General features: G+C 40.3%; 1 protein-coding gene across 1 annotated transcript in view; it reads right to left on the bottom strand.

Moving 5' to 3' along the window:
* Window positions 1-2444: 2444 nt before the first annotated feature.
* Window positions 2445-18589, bottom strand: part of LOC143295476 (lysosomal-associated transmembrane protein 4A-like) — an 18117-nt gene continuing 1972 nt past the window's right edge. Inside the window, exons 2-7 of the mRNA XM_076607194.1 lie at window positions 17027-17204; window positions 16208-16284; window positions 13249-13383; window positions 11402-11497; window positions 8684-8785; window positions 2445-7471 (exon numbers count right to left, since the gene is read on the bottom strand). Of these exons, the coding sequence (XP_076463309.1) occupies window positions 7391-7471; window positions 8684-8785; window positions 11402-11497; window positions 13249-13383; window positions 16208-16284; window positions 17027-17204 (669 nt within the window). The 3' untranslated portion in view covers window positions 2445-7390. The remainder of the gene's footprint in view (window positions 7472-8683; window positions 8786-11401; window positions 11498-13248; window positions 13384-16207; window positions 16285-17026; window positions 17205-18589) is intronic.

Genomic DNA, 18589 nt, shown 5'->3' with positions numbered 1-18589 from the left:
CATCATTCAGTGCCTGTGATTACCAGGTTGACATCTTTAAATCTGCCTGCTTCCTCACATCATGCAGTGCATGTGATTACCAGGATGACATCTTTGAATAAGCTTGTTTTCCCTCATCATACAGTGTTGTATGGTGCCCTAAGTGGATGATATCTTTCAATACGTCTGCTTTCTCACAAAGTTGTTGGAATGGTGACTAAAATATTTATATGTGAAGTATAGAACACTTTCACACCTAGACACAGGATCGAGTAGCAGGTGGACTGAAAAAGAAGATAAAAAATCTGACGAACATTGCATAATGAGCAATGCTAGTGTAACAACATTGAAGTGATATGTAAAACAATCACACACACACACACACACACACACAAGATAGAGATATCAAAATTTCTTAAGTCACAATATTTGCAGGCGGTCAGTATCCCTGTCTGACAAGAAGAGATGTTCATTTAAGTACAATAATTGTCTACTCCATAGTAAAAAAAAAAAAAAAAAAAAAAAAAAAAAAATATATATATATATATATATATATATATATATATATATAAAATAATAAAAAAACATTATTTGCGGGGTGTATTGCGTGTGGAGGGAGGAGACTTAACTCTGCTTTACTAGAGAACCTTTTAACAACAATGGTTATAACCCTTGCAATACTGAGCCCAAAAAAAAATCGAACTGTTGTGGTCGCCCTTTCTTTTACACTGAAATTACTGCGCACACAGAACGAGTGTAAAACCAACCACTCTTTTCCTCTGTATACTCTCAAAAGTGTCAAGTTAACTCACTTGGAAGGAAAAAAAGAAACATCGACTGCTTTATCAAGCAGTAATGATCATAATCTGTCTACTTGTTTAAATACAATATGGTAATGGTGAAAAAGTCCTCCATTTCTGAAACAACTTCCTCACATGTCCATTTCATATTCAGAACCGGAATCAATACAATGGGCTGACCGTATCACCTTCTTAAACCTGGAAGCATTGAGATGTATTCTCTTGACTCATGTGCTCTCAACTTCATTGCATTGATAAATCTAAATCCTTGATCTGCTCCCCTCGGGTCGTCGGTACATAATTATGTATAAAGATGAAAACGAATCGCTTCACCAAAATCGCTTCAGTCAGTGCACTCTCTCTCCAACAAATCCAGTATGATTGAAGAGAATTGTGCAATCAACAACTATTTACCTCAAGATCTAGTCATCAGCCCTATCCACATGTACTGTGCGGCCTATGTTCATACGAGTGTGCGTGTGTGCAAGCGTATATGTGAGTGTGCATGCACAAGTATTCATATTGATATGCACATGTAAGTGTCCAAAATTCTGCTGTATCTGTGTCACATATGATTTTTGATTTATGTTTGTACCTTTTAAGTTACTATCCCCCTCGCGCCCCCCACACCCTCAAAACAAAAAAAAACAAAAAACAAAAAAAAAATCCTCATGGCCCCGGTATACTTGGTAATAAAGACATATTCTATTCTAGTCTAGTGTATCTAGACGACAGAGGATTTGTTCCTGTCAATATTGTAGACTTGCATTCCTGGACCTGCATCCCTTTATTGTTCATTTTTCGTAATTCTGAATTTGAGAGTTTTCCTGAACTACTTTTGCCATTTTAACAGTATGCTGAGATCAGTTTCTGGACCGCCATATTCTGGGTATGTGAAAGGTGGAATTGAGAAAGAGGTGCCTAAAAAAAATATATTAAAGCAGTTTTTTCTAATTACCTATAATGTTCAGACCAATGACACTTTCGTCTCCACATGAACACGTTGCTGGCTACCAGCATTTATGTCTACTATGGAACTGTTGTTTCTGTACAGGATGAACATATGTCTTGAGTCTGATGGGAGTAAGTGGACGATTTGATAATCAAAATGATGGATACTTATATAGCGCCCAGTCCAGAAAACTGCAACCTACCTTCATATAAGCATACATATATATATATATTCAAGCATAAAACACCTTCAAACAAATGTGTAAACATACCTGTCCTGATCACCAGCTACACAAACATTTACACATGCAGACATATGCATTTGTATTCACACAGTCAAGCATACCAAATGTACAGGAATACATACATATCGTTTAGACGGACATGCCACAACCAAACACACCTACTTCTTACTGAAGGGATGTGTGTTAAAAGACACATGGAAGTCCTAAAATAGGAAGTTGTCACTGACTGTTTCACATCTCAGGGGCTTGAAAAGTATTAAAAAAAAAAAAGAAAAAAAAAAGAGTAAAACTTCGGTGAGTGTGACTGACAGGCAGAGGTACACAAACACAGAGAGAGAGAGAGAGAGAGAGAGAGAGAGAGAAAGTGAGAGAAGGAGAAAGAGAGAAAAACATGTTCAGGTTTGCAGTCATTTCAGTTTCAAAGAACGAGAGATAAACAGACCATCATGCACAACGCAACACAACAGCATCACAATACCACAGTTTTATTAGACCTCTGCAATGAACCAAAAATACCACAATGAAAGACAATTAGCACAAAAAACATTAATCCAGAACTAAAAAATGAAGAAATAAAGGAGGAATGGGAGTGAGACCATTCAACCCTGTCTTGAGGACTATCAAGTGTTTACTTTCTGACCTGTGTTCACAGCAACAATCCTTCTGTGAAAAATGTATTTTGTAATGTTATTTAATGGATAAATGAATATTACATACTCACCCCCCTCCAAAACAATGCTATGGCCAAAGAAGTGGAAAGACAGCAACAGATCCAGTATTTATCAAGTGAATCTCATTCCAGTTTCTAAACATTTCAGATCATAAAAACACACGGGACACAGAAACAGAAAAGAAAAAGAGACAGGCAAAAAGAAAAAAAAAAAAAAAGATGGGTAAGGGAAAAACCGGAAGGAGGGCTAGCAAAAAAACCCAACTGGAATACAATTTCTAAATTATACTGCTTACCATGTCAATGCAATAACAGCTATCTAATATGTACAGGGTATTTTTTCTTTTCTTCCAAAGCATTATCATGTAGCCCACAATGAAAACCACTGGGTAATGGTGGTGGGGTGAAACCATGGGGAAAACTGGAGGCAGAGAGACAGAAATGCATGGAACAGGAGGGAGAGAGACAGGAACAGATGGACAGGAAGCAGAGTGAAAAGCCCAATGAAAGGTCAGCGACAGAAAAGTCTGGAGGAGATCAAACAAAGTGTGCAGAGGCAACATCGCTGCCAGGAAAAGAATGTGAAAGCGTGTGCATGCCTGTGTGCATTCATGTGCTTGCATGTGCATGTGTGTATGCGCAGCGTTGTGTGCGTGCCTCTGAATTAATCATGTGAGAGAAGGCTCCTTCTCAATGGTACAGAAAAATTATCAAATGCAGGGAAATAGAACAAAAAATAAGTGTTACATATAATGAGGACCTTGCATTCATTAACTAATTAGGTGGGAAACAAACTGTGTGCGGTGTCAGATTCTTTCTTTGCTTGTTTTTGTTTTGTTTTGGTTTTTGACGAAAGATAAGCAAACCCATTTTCACAAAGCAAAATTCTACAAGTTTTCCTCTTCTTGAAGTGCAGTGGAGAAAGCAAGATGTCTACAGTCCAAATTCTGGCATGCACATGGACTCACCTGAATGCCATTGGCCCCAGAAAGTTGTGTCTTTTCTGTGCATATCCCACCACATAAAAAAAAGATAATAAAATCAAACAAAACAGAAGAAACTGAAAAAGACCCACAGAAAAAAAGCCAAGAGAGAACTGGGATGTGGGGACTTTAGCAGTGGGGTTGGGAGAGAGCTGGAATGGGGGAACAAAAGGGAGTGGTGGGGAAGGATGGTGAACATATCCTCACAAGCCAGGTGATGGGAAGGGTGGCTGTCAGGGGTGGGGGTGGAAGAGAAGGTGAAATGGGGGACCAAGAGAGTGACAGGGGATGGGGGGTAGAAGGACGGTGAACTTCTCACGGTCACAAGTCACATGAAGGAGATGCATGAACAGACTCCAAAATAAGCAGGTGTGAGTGAAAAGTGAAAACCATCCTTAATCACTTAAAACATATTATTAGCGACAAGGAAAACACCATTTCTCACATAATTATCAATTATGGAAACAATTTTCCTTTGAGAATTCTGTATTGTTTTCTCATCATGTTACACGGTTCAGCATGTGTAACAGACATATTTATGAACAGACTGCAAACATCATGCCATGTCCACACTCATCAGCTGGTTTACCCACTGGGACCTGAACCTTGTACCTTTCCATGTGTAAACCAATCCCACATGCCTCAGTCCACTGATCTTTCAAAACCATGCTGTCCATGTTGATCTCATGGGTTTTCACAGGAATTTTTTTAGGTGTAAACATGTGCAATATACTTTTTTTTTCATATTTTCTGCAGTAAAAAGTCATTTCTCATCCTTGCTCTTAAATAATTTATAATTCCCCAACTCACGCCACACATTTACTTAAATAATATTCGATTATTGTCACATGGCTTGGTAACTAAGAAGCACAGCTTCTGAGACTCAAGATGAAAAACAACTGATGTTCAATTTATTGGTGTAATCTCAACTTTTATCCCGTCTACAAATCAATGTTAATGTGTCAGTTCATGTAACAACGTTCCTCTTTCCTTCTTTAAATATCTATCTGAGAACAAAATTTCAGAAAACAATGTTGCCAATGCTGAAAAGCTTTCCCTGTCAGTTTTCAATGTAGAGATCCTGAATGGTCTGAAACTACTATTTTTACAAGAGGAGACAAAGACAGGAAGGAAAGAGAAAAATAAAAATAAGGACAACGGAATTCAGGGTGGGAAGCAAATAACGAAAACTGAAGTAGCTCCCACATGTCTATAGAAAGAGGCGGTCTTCTGATTGCCAGAGTGCCAGTCTGACTGTGGTTTTCACATCATGATGGGAGGAGGGGAGGAGGGGAGGGATAGGGGGTGGGGGGGAGAGGGTAGGGAAGGGGCAGAGAGTTCTCAGACATTTGGTGCATTTTTGTACAAATGAAATGTGCCAGGAAAAAAAAGGAAACCACTGACAGTCACAACTTGATATATAATCATTCTTTGTACAGTTAAATGTCCCCCAAGCAAATCACTGACACCCGACACACCTGTGTGGATCACAGTGCACACCAATTCATAAACAGAGGGATGCGTACCTGTTCACTTCATTGTAAAGGTTTCTTATAGACGAATGTGTACCTGTTCACTTCACAAAGGTTTCTTACAGATGAATGTGTACCTGTTCACTTCACAGCAAAGGTTTCTTAAGTTGAGATCGATCACAGTGCACATCATTTCATATACAAAAATAAAGTAAAGGTTTCTTGAGTCAAATTTCCTTTGCACCATGTTTCTTCTTCAATTTCCTTTTGCTGCACCATAGTCCTCAAGAAGCATTTACAATATACTGTGGTTTAGTTAAAGTGGAAGTGCAACACTTTTTTTTTTATTCTCCTAAGACTGTTATCATGTTTTCCTTCTTTCGTTGGACATCTACATCAATAGTATCTTTTAAATGATTCAGCACTTTTCAGTGGCAGTCATACTGCAAAAGAATTAAAGATTACACCAAACCTGTTCCATGCAATAACCCTGTTATGCATAATTACAACAATGTATTCATAATGTGTTTCCAAATCAGACTTATCACAGTGGAACAGTAGTTAATGAATACCAACTCCCAGGTCTGATCCACACAAGTCAGCACACACTTGATGCAAAACAGACAAAAACATAAGAAGGCTTTTTTTCTCCCCTCATTTACAATTTCCTACAGGGAATGGGATGCCATAAAAATGGTGAGAAGACAGGATTCCTTTGAGACTGCACTGAAAGGAAACAGCACAGTCACATAGATGCAATGAACAGACTTGTCTTCAAATGTTGATAAAATAAAAATCAAACTGCTTCATCCACTTTCTTTTCAAGTTCATAACAAAATCCTCTTTCAGCTTTTACCCTGTGAAAGGTTTTCTCTTTTTTCTTTTTTTAAGTACATCACCCTGACTTTGCTCTATCCCCTCTGTTTCCCAGTTCGGGCCTCTCAAGGAGGCATCAGTGCCTTCCAACAAATTCATACCCACTTCACCACTTCTGCTACTCAGCCAGATGCCTGGCCAGCAACATAACCTAGCATGCTTAGGTCTTGAGTGCATGTGTATATATATTTGTGTACCTATAAAAGTGGATTTGTCTCCCCAGTGCCATTTCTCAATCCATCTCATTTGATTCAGCCACAATCTGGACACACTTTCACTGCTTTAATTTCCTGCAGGATTAGGTTGAAAGTGTAGCATGTAAACTAGACCCAGGTGACATACAACAGAAACATGTTGCAACGGTACAGGGTTCTATCTGCCATTATAATACCCCATCTACTTAAAACATGTTAGCACTCTTCTCCTAAGAGAAGACCAGTGAACCACTGTTCAAAGTACTGAAACATTAAAATCTTTACAAGTTTGAGGGATGAAACCAAAATCTCTTCCCACTGTGCATGAAATCATTTTTACTTGACAAGTACTTATTCAGTACCGTAGCAATGTGTAAACTACTTCTTAGGTGATTCAACTTAAGTTCTGGCAAGTGTGAAGTACTGCAAATAATTGTATACATACATGATGCAACTGGCTTTTCAAAATCCACAAAATGAAATGTTCATCAGACAATGTGGCTCTTTCAGGCGATCAGAAAAGCAAGTTACAATGCACTTCTCTCCACCACCTTTAATGCACATTAAAATACCAGAGGTCCTGTGCAGCAACAATATTTCCTATTTTCCAACCTGGTACCATGTCTCCACAGGAATTCTCCCTTGCTTTGCTATCACATGTACACTTGACGCACCAAGGGAACTGACTGCAAACTTCATGGCCAAGACAGCAGCAGCACAATTTAACCTGAATACACCATCATTTTTTCTTTCCCTTTACTTTTTATGAAGCAAATCTAAAAAAAATATAATAATGATAATAACAATAATTAACGTATGTGCAGCATGGAAAAATACAAACTGTATTGCTTGATTTTCACATCATTACAACTGTTCTAACCATTACATAAACCGATTGCACTAAATATACAAAAATAATTAAAAAGTAAATACAAATATAAAGTAGCAGGCTGAATATTTCTTTTTTTTCTTTTTTTGTTTAAGCCCCAGTGCAAATATATATATATGTCCTGCTGTCTGATAATGTAAGAGTTCAGTTAGTTTCCACTTATTTGATGGAGAACAAAAACAAAAACAAAACAAAAAATCAAAATTTCATTTTCTTCTAAGCAGTTGTTAAGCTCAGAATTAAAACGTGTTCTTGATCTGCTGACCAAGACCAAGAAAATGTGCCAGCGCAGCGGCACACAGACGGGATGCATGCTGTATTCATCCCCCCATTACTGGGTGTAGGGTGGGGGAGGGGGCTGGACGCTGTTCTCTGGTTTGATGGCATCTTCGTACCTTGGGGGAAGCAGCATCTGTCAACACAACAACCACACCACGCTGATGATGCACTTTGCTATTTTGTCCACAGGTTTTCCCCCACTGCTGAAGCTGAAAGAAAATCTAGCAAACAGAAAGAATTCAACAGTAAAGAACCTGACTCTTACTGTCAGGCATGCCAGCTACATTGGGGATGCTTCCCCAAAACACATTTATGGAAAACCTAGTCCTGGAACCAGCCTAACAGAGAAAATCACTTGAGGGTGCCAACTGAAGTGAAATTATCATCACACCTATTGCGCTGTACTGAGTTTGAGCAGGACGACAAAGAAAGTGAATCTGTGTTGGGCAGTAAGTAAAACTTCATTTCCACGCAGACAGCAACAGTACACTGATCAGCCTGTTGATCAGTGTCAGCTCTGTGTATCAGTGAAAATATGTCCATTTGTGTTGACAGCCAGAAACACAGAAAAATAAAAGTGTTGGCAAGTCTTCAATTCCACTTTTGTCTGAACAAGGTAACCCACAAGACATAAAGGGAGAAAAAAAAAAACATTACTGGACTGGCTGAAATCTACCACACAGGTGTAGGTTGAAGATGTGGTCAACCAACTGTCAGTCCATCATGTTTTCCTACAAGGTCATCATGCAACCAAGACAAGTGGCATTAAAAGAAAACCTGAATAAAAATGGTACGTAAGCCTTAACTGTTCAAGCTGGTAACGTCTGTCAAACAATCAAAAAAGTCATTTCAGACAGTATTCATTAAAAGACTTTCACATTCTGAAAAGTTCCTGTTTGAGACAAAATGCATTAAGAGTCTGATCATGTTCACAAAGTACCCTGCTATGTCCAAGATCACTTTATTAAAAGTGGAAAGATGTGAAACTGAAGACCCTGGTACATCTGGCATGAAACATTTCACAGGGCTGACATGCATTTTTTTTGTAAATGAAATTCCACCAACTGCATTGAATTGTATCATAATTTTTTGTATCATATTACTTTTTGTCACCACATATTTCTCTGTGTGAAATTCAATCTGCTAACCCTGGGAAAGCATGTCATCACAGTATAGCACCATCATTTCTCTTTTTCTTTTTTGCTGTTTGCAAGTGCATTTCTTTTGCTTTCTAAGTGGGTTTTTCTACAGAATTTTTACAGAACAACTTTTTGTGGTTCATCTGGTCATAAACCAGTCTTGCTCATACCCTGAGGTATCTCTCACCTCTAACAGCAAGACTCACCTCTGTGTCAGGATCCACCCGATACTCGCGTGTCAGGGTGCGAGTGACAGCCGACTGCTCGACGTACTTGTAGCAAGACCAGATCATGCCAATCAAATAGGCCTGCACACACACCAGGTGCATCTCATCAACACTGGACAATTACTTAAAAAAACATTACTAGATTATGCCAATCACTGAATCAAATAGGCCTGCACACAAAAAGTGCATCTCATCAATACTCTGGACAATTACTTAACTCATTAACAACATTTACGCCCAGTAGTGGCTTGCAGTGTAACACCCAAATGTGCCCAGTACCGCCAGCTGAACATGTGCTTATTATGGGCACAGTCATTGTTGTTTACATAAAATAGACTCTCACGAGATTAACAGTCTCGTTTTCAGCACTTCCTGCCACACATTTTGCACTTTTCAGAGTCTGACTTGCTTGAATTTTAACAAAGTTGTGAATTTCTAAAGTTGCAAGACGAGTTTGATGACTGCCGAGAGCTTAGCGTAATGTGAACGATTCTGAAGATGGTTCTCAACCATTTTAATGATTTTTGCGTGAGAATCTTGTAAAAACTGATCATACTGAGTGACCAAGATGTCAACTGACCGAGTTTTGCAGACAGTGAGAGTGAAGTTGGTACCTGAATGTGAACTGATCACCGGACCTTTGAAATCATGAATCAAATGCGGGACCTCTGAAATCGATACTGTACTGACTGAGCTTGTTCAATGGCATATAATACTGATTTTGTTGTTTTGCCAAAGTTATGAAGTTTCAAAGTTGCAAGATGAGTTTGATGTCAAGAGTCTTAGCGTAACCTGAAAGACAATTCTGAAGATGATTTCTGCGTGAGAATTTTGTGAAAGTTGATCATACTGAGTGACTTAGACACCGACTGAGCTTCACCAATATTGACAGTGAAGTCGGTACTTGAGTGTGAATAGATTGCCGGACCTCCAAAATCATGACATCTATTGCTGGACCTCCAAAATCGTGAATCGATCGCCAGACCGTCGGAATCGATACTGTCAGTGAGTCAGCCACTGATTTCACTGATACTTATTGGCGTTTTGCACGATTTGCTAGTTCAATGGATTATATTTTTCTTTTCATTATGGAGAAATTACATGTGAGATATGTTTGTTGTTTGTTTTTGTTTGTTTGCTGTTGTTTTTCTCCCCACTATCATAGGAAAACACATAATCCCTCAAAATGAAAAGAACATAAAAATTAGCATGTTCATTATTGCAATTCAAGTTGAGTAAGAAAAAGAATAAAAAGAAGAGTTAGAAGACACTGCAGACCAGACAAAAAGGTAATAAAATTTTACAATTGAAAATCGCAAGAGTTACTCCCCTTGGCATGGGATTTCATGGGTGATTAGTGCTGGGCGACCTGGGGGTAAGAGGGTTAAAGAACAGCTTATGCCAAGCAAATAGGCCTGCACACTCCAGGTGTATCTCATCAACACTAAACGATTACTAAAAAACAATACCAGATTATGCCAATCAAACAGGCCTGCACACACAAGGTGTATCTCACACACATCAAGTGAATATATCTCATCAACACTGTAGACATTACTTAAAAAAAACAATACCAGATCATGGCAATCAAATAGGCTGGCACACACACCAGGTGTATCCCATCAACACTCCAAACAATTACTTAAAACAATATCAGATCATGCCAATCAAACAGGCCTGCACACACACCAGGCGTATCTCATCAACACTGGACAATTACTTGAAAAAATACCAGATCATGCCAATCAAATAGCAGGGTTCGTCATTAACATTTTTTCACATGAGCGCCTGCGCTCTAGTTTCAGAATTTTGATGAGCGCAAACTGAAAACTAAGAGCACACACTAAAAACATAGAGCAACAAGTCTCAAACATAAATTCATTTTGATTTTGCATGGCCGCGAAATCGATCGTGTGCTCCACTTTTCTACTCTCCAAGTCTGAAGAGCGCTCTTTTGCATAGCCTCCCCCGATTCACTAGGCCTACTTCCGGTTGAACTAACAAAACGTAAACAGACAGCTTTCAAACTTCAGTAAATGCAAAACGGTCGCGCTTTTGACTCTTGTTTGTGATGGACAATGGAATAACAATTTAGATACAGTAATGTATGCTTATGTCTTTTCAAAATCAAGAGCGCAAGCGCTCTGAGTCAAGGAATTTTCCAGAGCGCAATTTGTTTTTTCAGAGCGTTCCGCTCAGCGCTCCCGTTAGTGATGAACCCTGAATAGGCCTGCACGAACACAAGGTACTCTGGACAATAACTTTTTAAAAAGTACATGCATTAACCATAATTATGAGGGTTCACTCAAAATTACCTGGCTTTCATGACCAGGACCAAGCACATAAAGAATAAAAAGACACTGAACATCATAACCTTTGGCTCTTTTCTTCATATGCACTGCTACTAAAAAAAATATTAAAAATAAATAAATAAATAAAATCTACAGGAGCAGCATTCAGATGTGAGCCCTTAGCAGACCTGCCTACCCCCTAAAATACCCTTCAGTAATTACATATCTATATATCTATCTACCTAGATAGATCTGTGTGTGTGTGTGTGTGTGTGTGTGTCTGCATGCACTCATGGCCTGACTAGCAAGACGCATTATGCTGCTGGTCAGGTATGCTAAAGCACATATATGGATTTGTCCCAAACACACTGACACCTCCATGAGAAACTTTGCAGCTGAAACCTACCAGGGAGCAGAGCGCCAGGATGAGCATGGTGACCACGAAGAACATCAGGTAGTCCCCATCCACTGTCATCAGGTAGTCCATACCGGGCACATGAGACTGAAACAGTAAGACCAAAAACATGGTGAGCACACAGAAAATATCAGGTAGTCCCCATCCACTGTCATAAGGTAGGCCATTCCTGACATGTCAGACTGAAACAGGAACACAACCAACATGATTCAGCCTACACATTCCTGACATGTCAGACTCGAACAGGAATACCACCAACATGATTCAGCCAACACATTCCTGGCACGTCAGACTGAAACAGGAACACCAACATGATTCAGCAAACACATTCCTGGCATTTCAAAATGAACACCACCAACATGGTTCAGGCAACACATTCCCTGACACGTCCGACTGAAAGAAGAACACCAACAACATGGTTCAGCCAACAAATTCCCGACACATCAGACCGAAACAAGAACACCACCAACATGGTTCAGCCAACACATTCCTGACTTGTCAGACTCAATCAGGAACATCACCAACATGGTTCAGGCAACACATTCCTGACATGTCAGACTGAAACAGGAACACCACTATCATAGAACAAGCAACACATTCCTGACACGTCAGACTCAAACAGGAATACCACAAACAAGATTCAGCCAACACATTCCTGACACATCAGACTGAAACAAGAACACCACCAGCATGGTTCAGGCAACACATTCCTGACACATCAGACTCAAACAGGACCACCACCAACATGGTAAAACAACACATTCCTGACACGTCAGACTGAAACAGGAACACCACCAACATGGTTCAAGCAACACATTCCCGACATGTCAGACTCAAACAGGAACACCACCAACATGGTTCAGGCAACACATTCCTGACACATCAGACTGAAACAGGAACACCACCACCATGGTTCAGGCAACACATTCCTGACACGTCAGACTCAAATAGGAACACCAACACAGTTCAAACTTCATATTGCAGACAGACACTTACTGTCAACCAAAAAGTAGTAATTTGTGTAAAAAGTAAAAAGTAGAGACAACTTTTGTGTGTGTATGTGTGTGGGGTGGCTGCAGGGGGGGGGGAGACAAGAGCTATTTCTGGGGTTGCAAATCTTTGAAAAACAAGGTTTACTGAATGTTCAGGATCTGGAAAAGTCCAGGAATATTCATAAAATAATGACAAGTAACTTTCAGGTAAGAGTTTGATTATTTATAAACAAATAATGTGATGAAAAATGAACATAGATATCAGCATATTTTCCAGACTATTCCACCAGCAGTGAAGCAGACAAATTTTTCATTCAGTTTGGCTTTGTGTTTAGGATGAAAACTTTTCAATCTGGTTTGGAAAATGTCCCTCCACCCACCCCTACACAGACATACAATCTTAGACCCCAAACCCATGAGACATACAGATAACTGTATCATCCCAAATCAGAGAAATTTGGTCAGGTGCATTATCACAACATAGAAAAGTAAACAACATGGAGACCATAACTGTACAAAAACAACAACAGCTATTAGGAATATAACAAAGACACAAATGTATAAAATATCAAATATGCCGTTACATACAATCATTCCACACAATGCAGGTAATATTTTGAATGTAAAAACAGAAAGAATTAATAAACATTATTTTGAACATAATTATGAGCATAACATACTACAATGCACATTGATTATATTTAACTTTATCATCTCATAAAGAGAAATTGCATCAGGTGCAGAAAAACACAACCAGACAATCAACACACACACACACACACACACACACACACACATGTACATATTTCTCAAGAATCTTAAAGGTGGATTGAACGGTGCACTGACCAGGCCGTTGTGCTGGATCCACCACTTGATGTCGAAGTGGGGCATGTAGGTGAAGTAGCTGACCAAGGTCAGGCAGGACAGGCAAAACAGGAACACATGCTGGCAAAGGAACGGCACCATGTAGCCTGGGCGAGTCTGTTGAGCACACACCACATTTATCTCATCATAATGCCTGTATCTGTACTTCACAACCCATGAAAATAAAACAATTCCAAGCCATGGAAATCAGGTGTTAATTATGTGACCTGGTTGAGACATAATTTGACAAAAAACAAGAACGCCAGAGAATCGACAGACAGACAGAAAATACAAACAAAAACTTAGTCGTATTAAGAGCACAGGGAAAATACAAACAAAAACTTAGTCGTATTAAGAGCACAGGAACAGGATTCATGATGGCTGCCAGAAAAAGAGGGCGCCAGTCAGGGATACACAGGGGAGGTAACCTACTTAGGGAGGTTATCGGCCATAGCTACTTTCGTTTTCTCTGCATAGGCGGGTAGCAGTTTGCACAGGACAGGAATGTCAGACCCCTGCCGGAGTCTGCACTAGTGGATCACAGTTAAGTATGTGTAATTAAATGACATTAAACATCAGACGCATGGATCATATCACCAATGAAGAAGTGCGCGAAACCATCAAGCAGCATATTGGACCATACATACATAGATCTGCTAACATCAGCTGAGAAAAGAAAATTATATTGGTATGGTATGCAGCAAGATTTGGCTTTGCTGAAACAATCCTCCAAGAAACTGTTGAGAAAGACAGAGGGGAAGACAAAAAAAAAAAAAAGGACTAACAATTACAATTACAGAATGGACAGGGAAAACCATCCGCATAGACCCAGGCTTTGACACATAACTGACAGACACAGAGGAATCTGGTGAACAGACTTTTCATAATATGAAGGGAGAAGGTTATGGTACTTTGATCAACCAAAGAACTTATGGATGGGAAAGTCTTAACACATGGTAGTGTTCGCATTCCAGAGATCACAGCACATACATGTATCATTCTAGACCACATGTTTTCACTGTCTTACTGCCAGTCAATAAACTATTTTTTGGTTCAGAAAGATCCACAGTTCCAAATCTTTCATATCCATATTTTCTCCAGATGCAATGACAGAACTTTTTTTTTCAAAAGTAATCAATGACTGGCATGCTTAGGTGCACACACACACACACACACACACACACAAAATATATACATATGTATGTATCCCTTCAACCACAGGTATTCTAAAAGAGACTGAGAGATAATGGGTATCTTCACAACTTGAATCAGCCTTAACTGTTTCTTACATATCAAGTCAAATTGGTGATAGCACTGAGCCAAGACCCATCATCAGGCTGCAACATTCATCCTTTTTTAACCTGATTATTCTCATCTCAGTGTAAAATATGGCAGAAACCTTGACCAGAAGTGTAGAACAACAGAAGTACAAAACATCCAAAATGGGATAACACATGACAGTTTTCAAAATATTTTGATCAGATTTAACTCATGATTTATATGTAACATCAATCTTGTGAATTTCTGTCAATTTTGTGTGTTTTACAATTTCAGTCTAAATATGTCAGCACCTCAATTCCCTAGACGTACCCAGCACCTCCAATCCCTAGATTTGTCCCCAGCACCTCCAATCCCTAGACAACCTAAGCACCTCCAATACCTAGACTTGTTCCTAGCACCTCCAATGCCTAGACTTGTCCCTAGCACCTCCAATACCTAGACTTGTCCCTAGCACCTCCAATGCCTAGACTCGTTCCCAGCACCTCCAATGCCTAGACTCATCCCCAGCATCTCCAATGCCTAGACTCATCCCCAACATCTCCAAGGCCTAGACTTTTCCCCAGCACCTCCAATACCTCTATTTGTCCCGAGCACCTCCAATCCCCTTGACTTGTCCCTAGCACCTCCAACCCTGGACTTTTCCTCAGCACCTCCAATCCTAGACTTTTTCTCAGCACCTCCAATCCCTAGATTTGTCCCTAGCACCTCCAATCACAGACTTGTCCCCAGCACCTCCAATGCCTAGACTTGTTCCCAGCACCTCCAATACCTAGACTTGTGCCCGGCACCTCCAATCCCCATAGACTTTCCCCCGGCACCTCCAATCCCCTAGACTTGTCCCCACCACTTCCAATCCCTTGACTTTCCCCCACCACTTCCAATCCCTTGACTTTTCCCCAGCACCTCCAATCCCCTAGACTTGTCCCCAGCACCTCCAATCCCCTAGACTTGTCCCCAGCACCTCCAATCCCCTAGACTTATCCCCAGCACCTCCAATCCCCTAGACTTGTCCCCAGCACCTCCAATCCCCTAGACTTGTCCCCAGCACCTCCAATCCCCTAGACTTATCCCCAGCACCTCCAGTCCCCTAGACTTGTCCCCAGCACTTCCAATCCCTTGACTTTATCCCAGCACCTCCAATCCTTAGCCGTTTCTCCAGCACCTCAAATGCCTATACTTGTCCCTAGCACCTCCAATACCTAGACTTGTCCCCAGCACCTCCAATCCCCTAGACGTGTCCCCAGCACCTCCAATCCCCTAGACTTGTCCCCAGCACTTCCAATCCCTTGACTTTTCCCCAGCACCTCCAATCCTTAGACGTTTCCCCAGCACCTCCAATGCCTATACTTGTCCCTAGCACCTCCAATACCTAGACTTGTCCCCAGCACCTCCAATCCCCTAGACGTGTCCCAAGCACCTCCAATCCCTCAGACATGTCCTCAGCACCTCCAACCCCCTAGACTTTTCCCCAGCACCTCCAGTCCCTTGACTTTTCCCCAGCACCTCCAATCCTTAGATGTTTCCCCAGCACCTCAAATCTCCATGACCTGTCACCAGCACCTGAAGCAATTAATAAAGCACAAATCAAACTGAGTGGGGCACTACTCACCCTGAAACCAAGAATAAAGCACAAATCAAACTCAAGTGGACCACTACTCACCCTGATCACACCGTACAGCAGAGCCACGGTTGTGAGGATAAACAGCAAAGCCGCAGCATAGGCCATACACATGTCCTCTGTACAATAAAAAACACACGACAGAAGCACTCATGACATAAATTTATGACAAATTTGAAACAAAAAAATCACAAACTGAAAGTCAGAATCATATAATATATATATATATATATATATATATACACACACACACACACATACATACATACATACATACATACATACATATATATACACCTACCTTACTTGAACAAATTTTGAACTTTATTTGCTTCCACACAGATGGAACCCATCAGTTGCTGCTTTTATTGTCAGTGAAGCAGCATGACCCACCATCCATCTCACTAATCTCAGTACACAAATGGCTGATACTGTGTGATGTGATATATTGATAGGCTGAGACTGGTAACATGCCCAACAATCAAGCCATGACTGTGCATTAATTTCTAAAATGACAATCAGACGATCCAATAAACTAGCAGAATGAGAATGATTAAAAAAGTAAAATGTTAATCAACTGAATGATTATTGTCTGAACCATGCCATGATGATTTTTTGTCAAAACTGTTTTCATTCATTTTGCCTACTTCACCAGACTGTTTGTATGGTGGTCTGTACAGGTTCAGTGGCTGTTTTTTTTTTACTGTTGTTTTTTGGAGAGAGAGAGAGAGAGAGAGAGAGAGAGGAGCAAGCTAAACTCGGGCAGCCAAAGTAAAAAATAAAAATAACAAAAAATTTTTTTTTTTTTTTTTTTTTTTTTTTTTTTTTTTTTTTTTTAAAGGCCCCTCTCCCCCTTCCCACCTCTGTTGACAGAGCGAGACTCGTGAAGATCCGGCAGCTGAAGCTTGCGCTCCAAATCCTCAATGTGGATGCCATCATACTGAGGTCCACGGCCCACCCAGTTCTCTCTGCCAGGTACAAGGATGTCCGGGTGGATGGACAGGAGCACCACCAGGCCCAGGAAGAAAAGGTCCATCATCTGCCAGACACGTCACACAGACACTTCCCTTTGTAATGTTCACCGCTTCTTCATCGTGTCAAGCACAAGTTTGTGCAAGCTATGAGTAACGTCATACAGCTGACCTACGCTGAGCATGATATATATAATGATATAAAATATACATGATATAGCTGACATACGAAAACACTTAACATGTTATATAATGACAATGGCCATCACATCAAACAGCACAACACAAACACACACTCACAATTCATCACATTATAATATGTACAAAATGAAATGCCTCCTCACCTCAGTCTAGTCTGTCCCTAACTCTCAGACACACTACTACTGTACTAGTATTCTCACGCAAGAATCACAATGCACATACATAAAATGTGAACAAAATGTTTAAAACCCCTCACCACACGCACACATGCGCACACACACACACACACACACAGATTTTCAAATCCCACTGTTAACTTTCAGGAATGAGAGAGACTGAATCACAAAAGCATGTTGTATCCAGGGCAGGGAGGGGAGGAAGGGGGAGGAGCTGTGAACACTCCTGATGTGATGGAAAAGTGTCATCTCACTGGAAGGTCTGGGGGTGAGAAATAAATGTTTACAAACCGCAATAACAGTGCAGGAATCACCAATGTTTCAACTGTTCTGAGGGGCCAATGTTAACTTTTTCTATAGTATAAGCCTAAAATTGGATTAAAAACAAAACACATTTCTGCTCGTAATAAAGAACCTTTGACATAAATGACATAAATGACATACTGATACTAACTGCAGCCATCAAGTGGATCACCACATCACTGACAGACAAATGACCTAATTTCAGCGTTTAAAAAAAGAAGAAAAAAAAGCAGTCATTATAATATAATGTCAAATGTTGTGGTTTTTGTTGCATGAAATGTGGAATGGCCCTAGTGGCAAGACAGAGAGAGAGAGAGAGAGAGTGCGTGTGTGTGAGTGTGTATGTATGCGTGCATGCATGCCTGTACACACAAACCATGACACGCAAGTGCATATATGCAATTGCATTGTGTGGGGTGGGGGTGTCTATGTACACGCATATACTAGTAGTATGTGGTTGTGTGTGTGTGTGTGTGTGTGTGTGTGTGTGTGTGTGTGTGTGTGAGTCTCTGCGTGTCTGTGTGTGGGTGCGTGCATGTGAAAAACATTTATCGACACACTGGGTCATGGGAACATTGGTACTCTCCCAAATGCAGGAGTGAATCATTTTTTGTTTGTTGTTTTTAATTCAATTTCAAAGCACATTTGGGGAGGTGAGGGTGGGTGGGGTGGGTGTTTTCTTTCAGTTTTTGTTTGTTTGGTTGGTTGGTTCTTTTTTTTTTTCTTTTTTTTTTGTTCAAAGAGTGCTAGATTTCATCAAAATGACTCACAAA

Source organism: Babylonia areolata, chromosome 20 (assembly GCF_041734735.1).
Source record: "Babylonia areolata isolate BAREFJ2019XMU chromosome 20, ASM4173473v1, whole genome shotgun sequence".
In the NCBI taxonomy this organism is placed as follows: domain Eukaryota; kingdom Metazoa; phylum Mollusca; class Gastropoda; order Neogastropoda; family Buccinidae; genus Babylonia; species Babylonia areolata.
The sequence above is the reverse complement of the archived record's forward strand: the minus strand, read 5'-3'. Positions and strand labels throughout refer to the sequence as shown.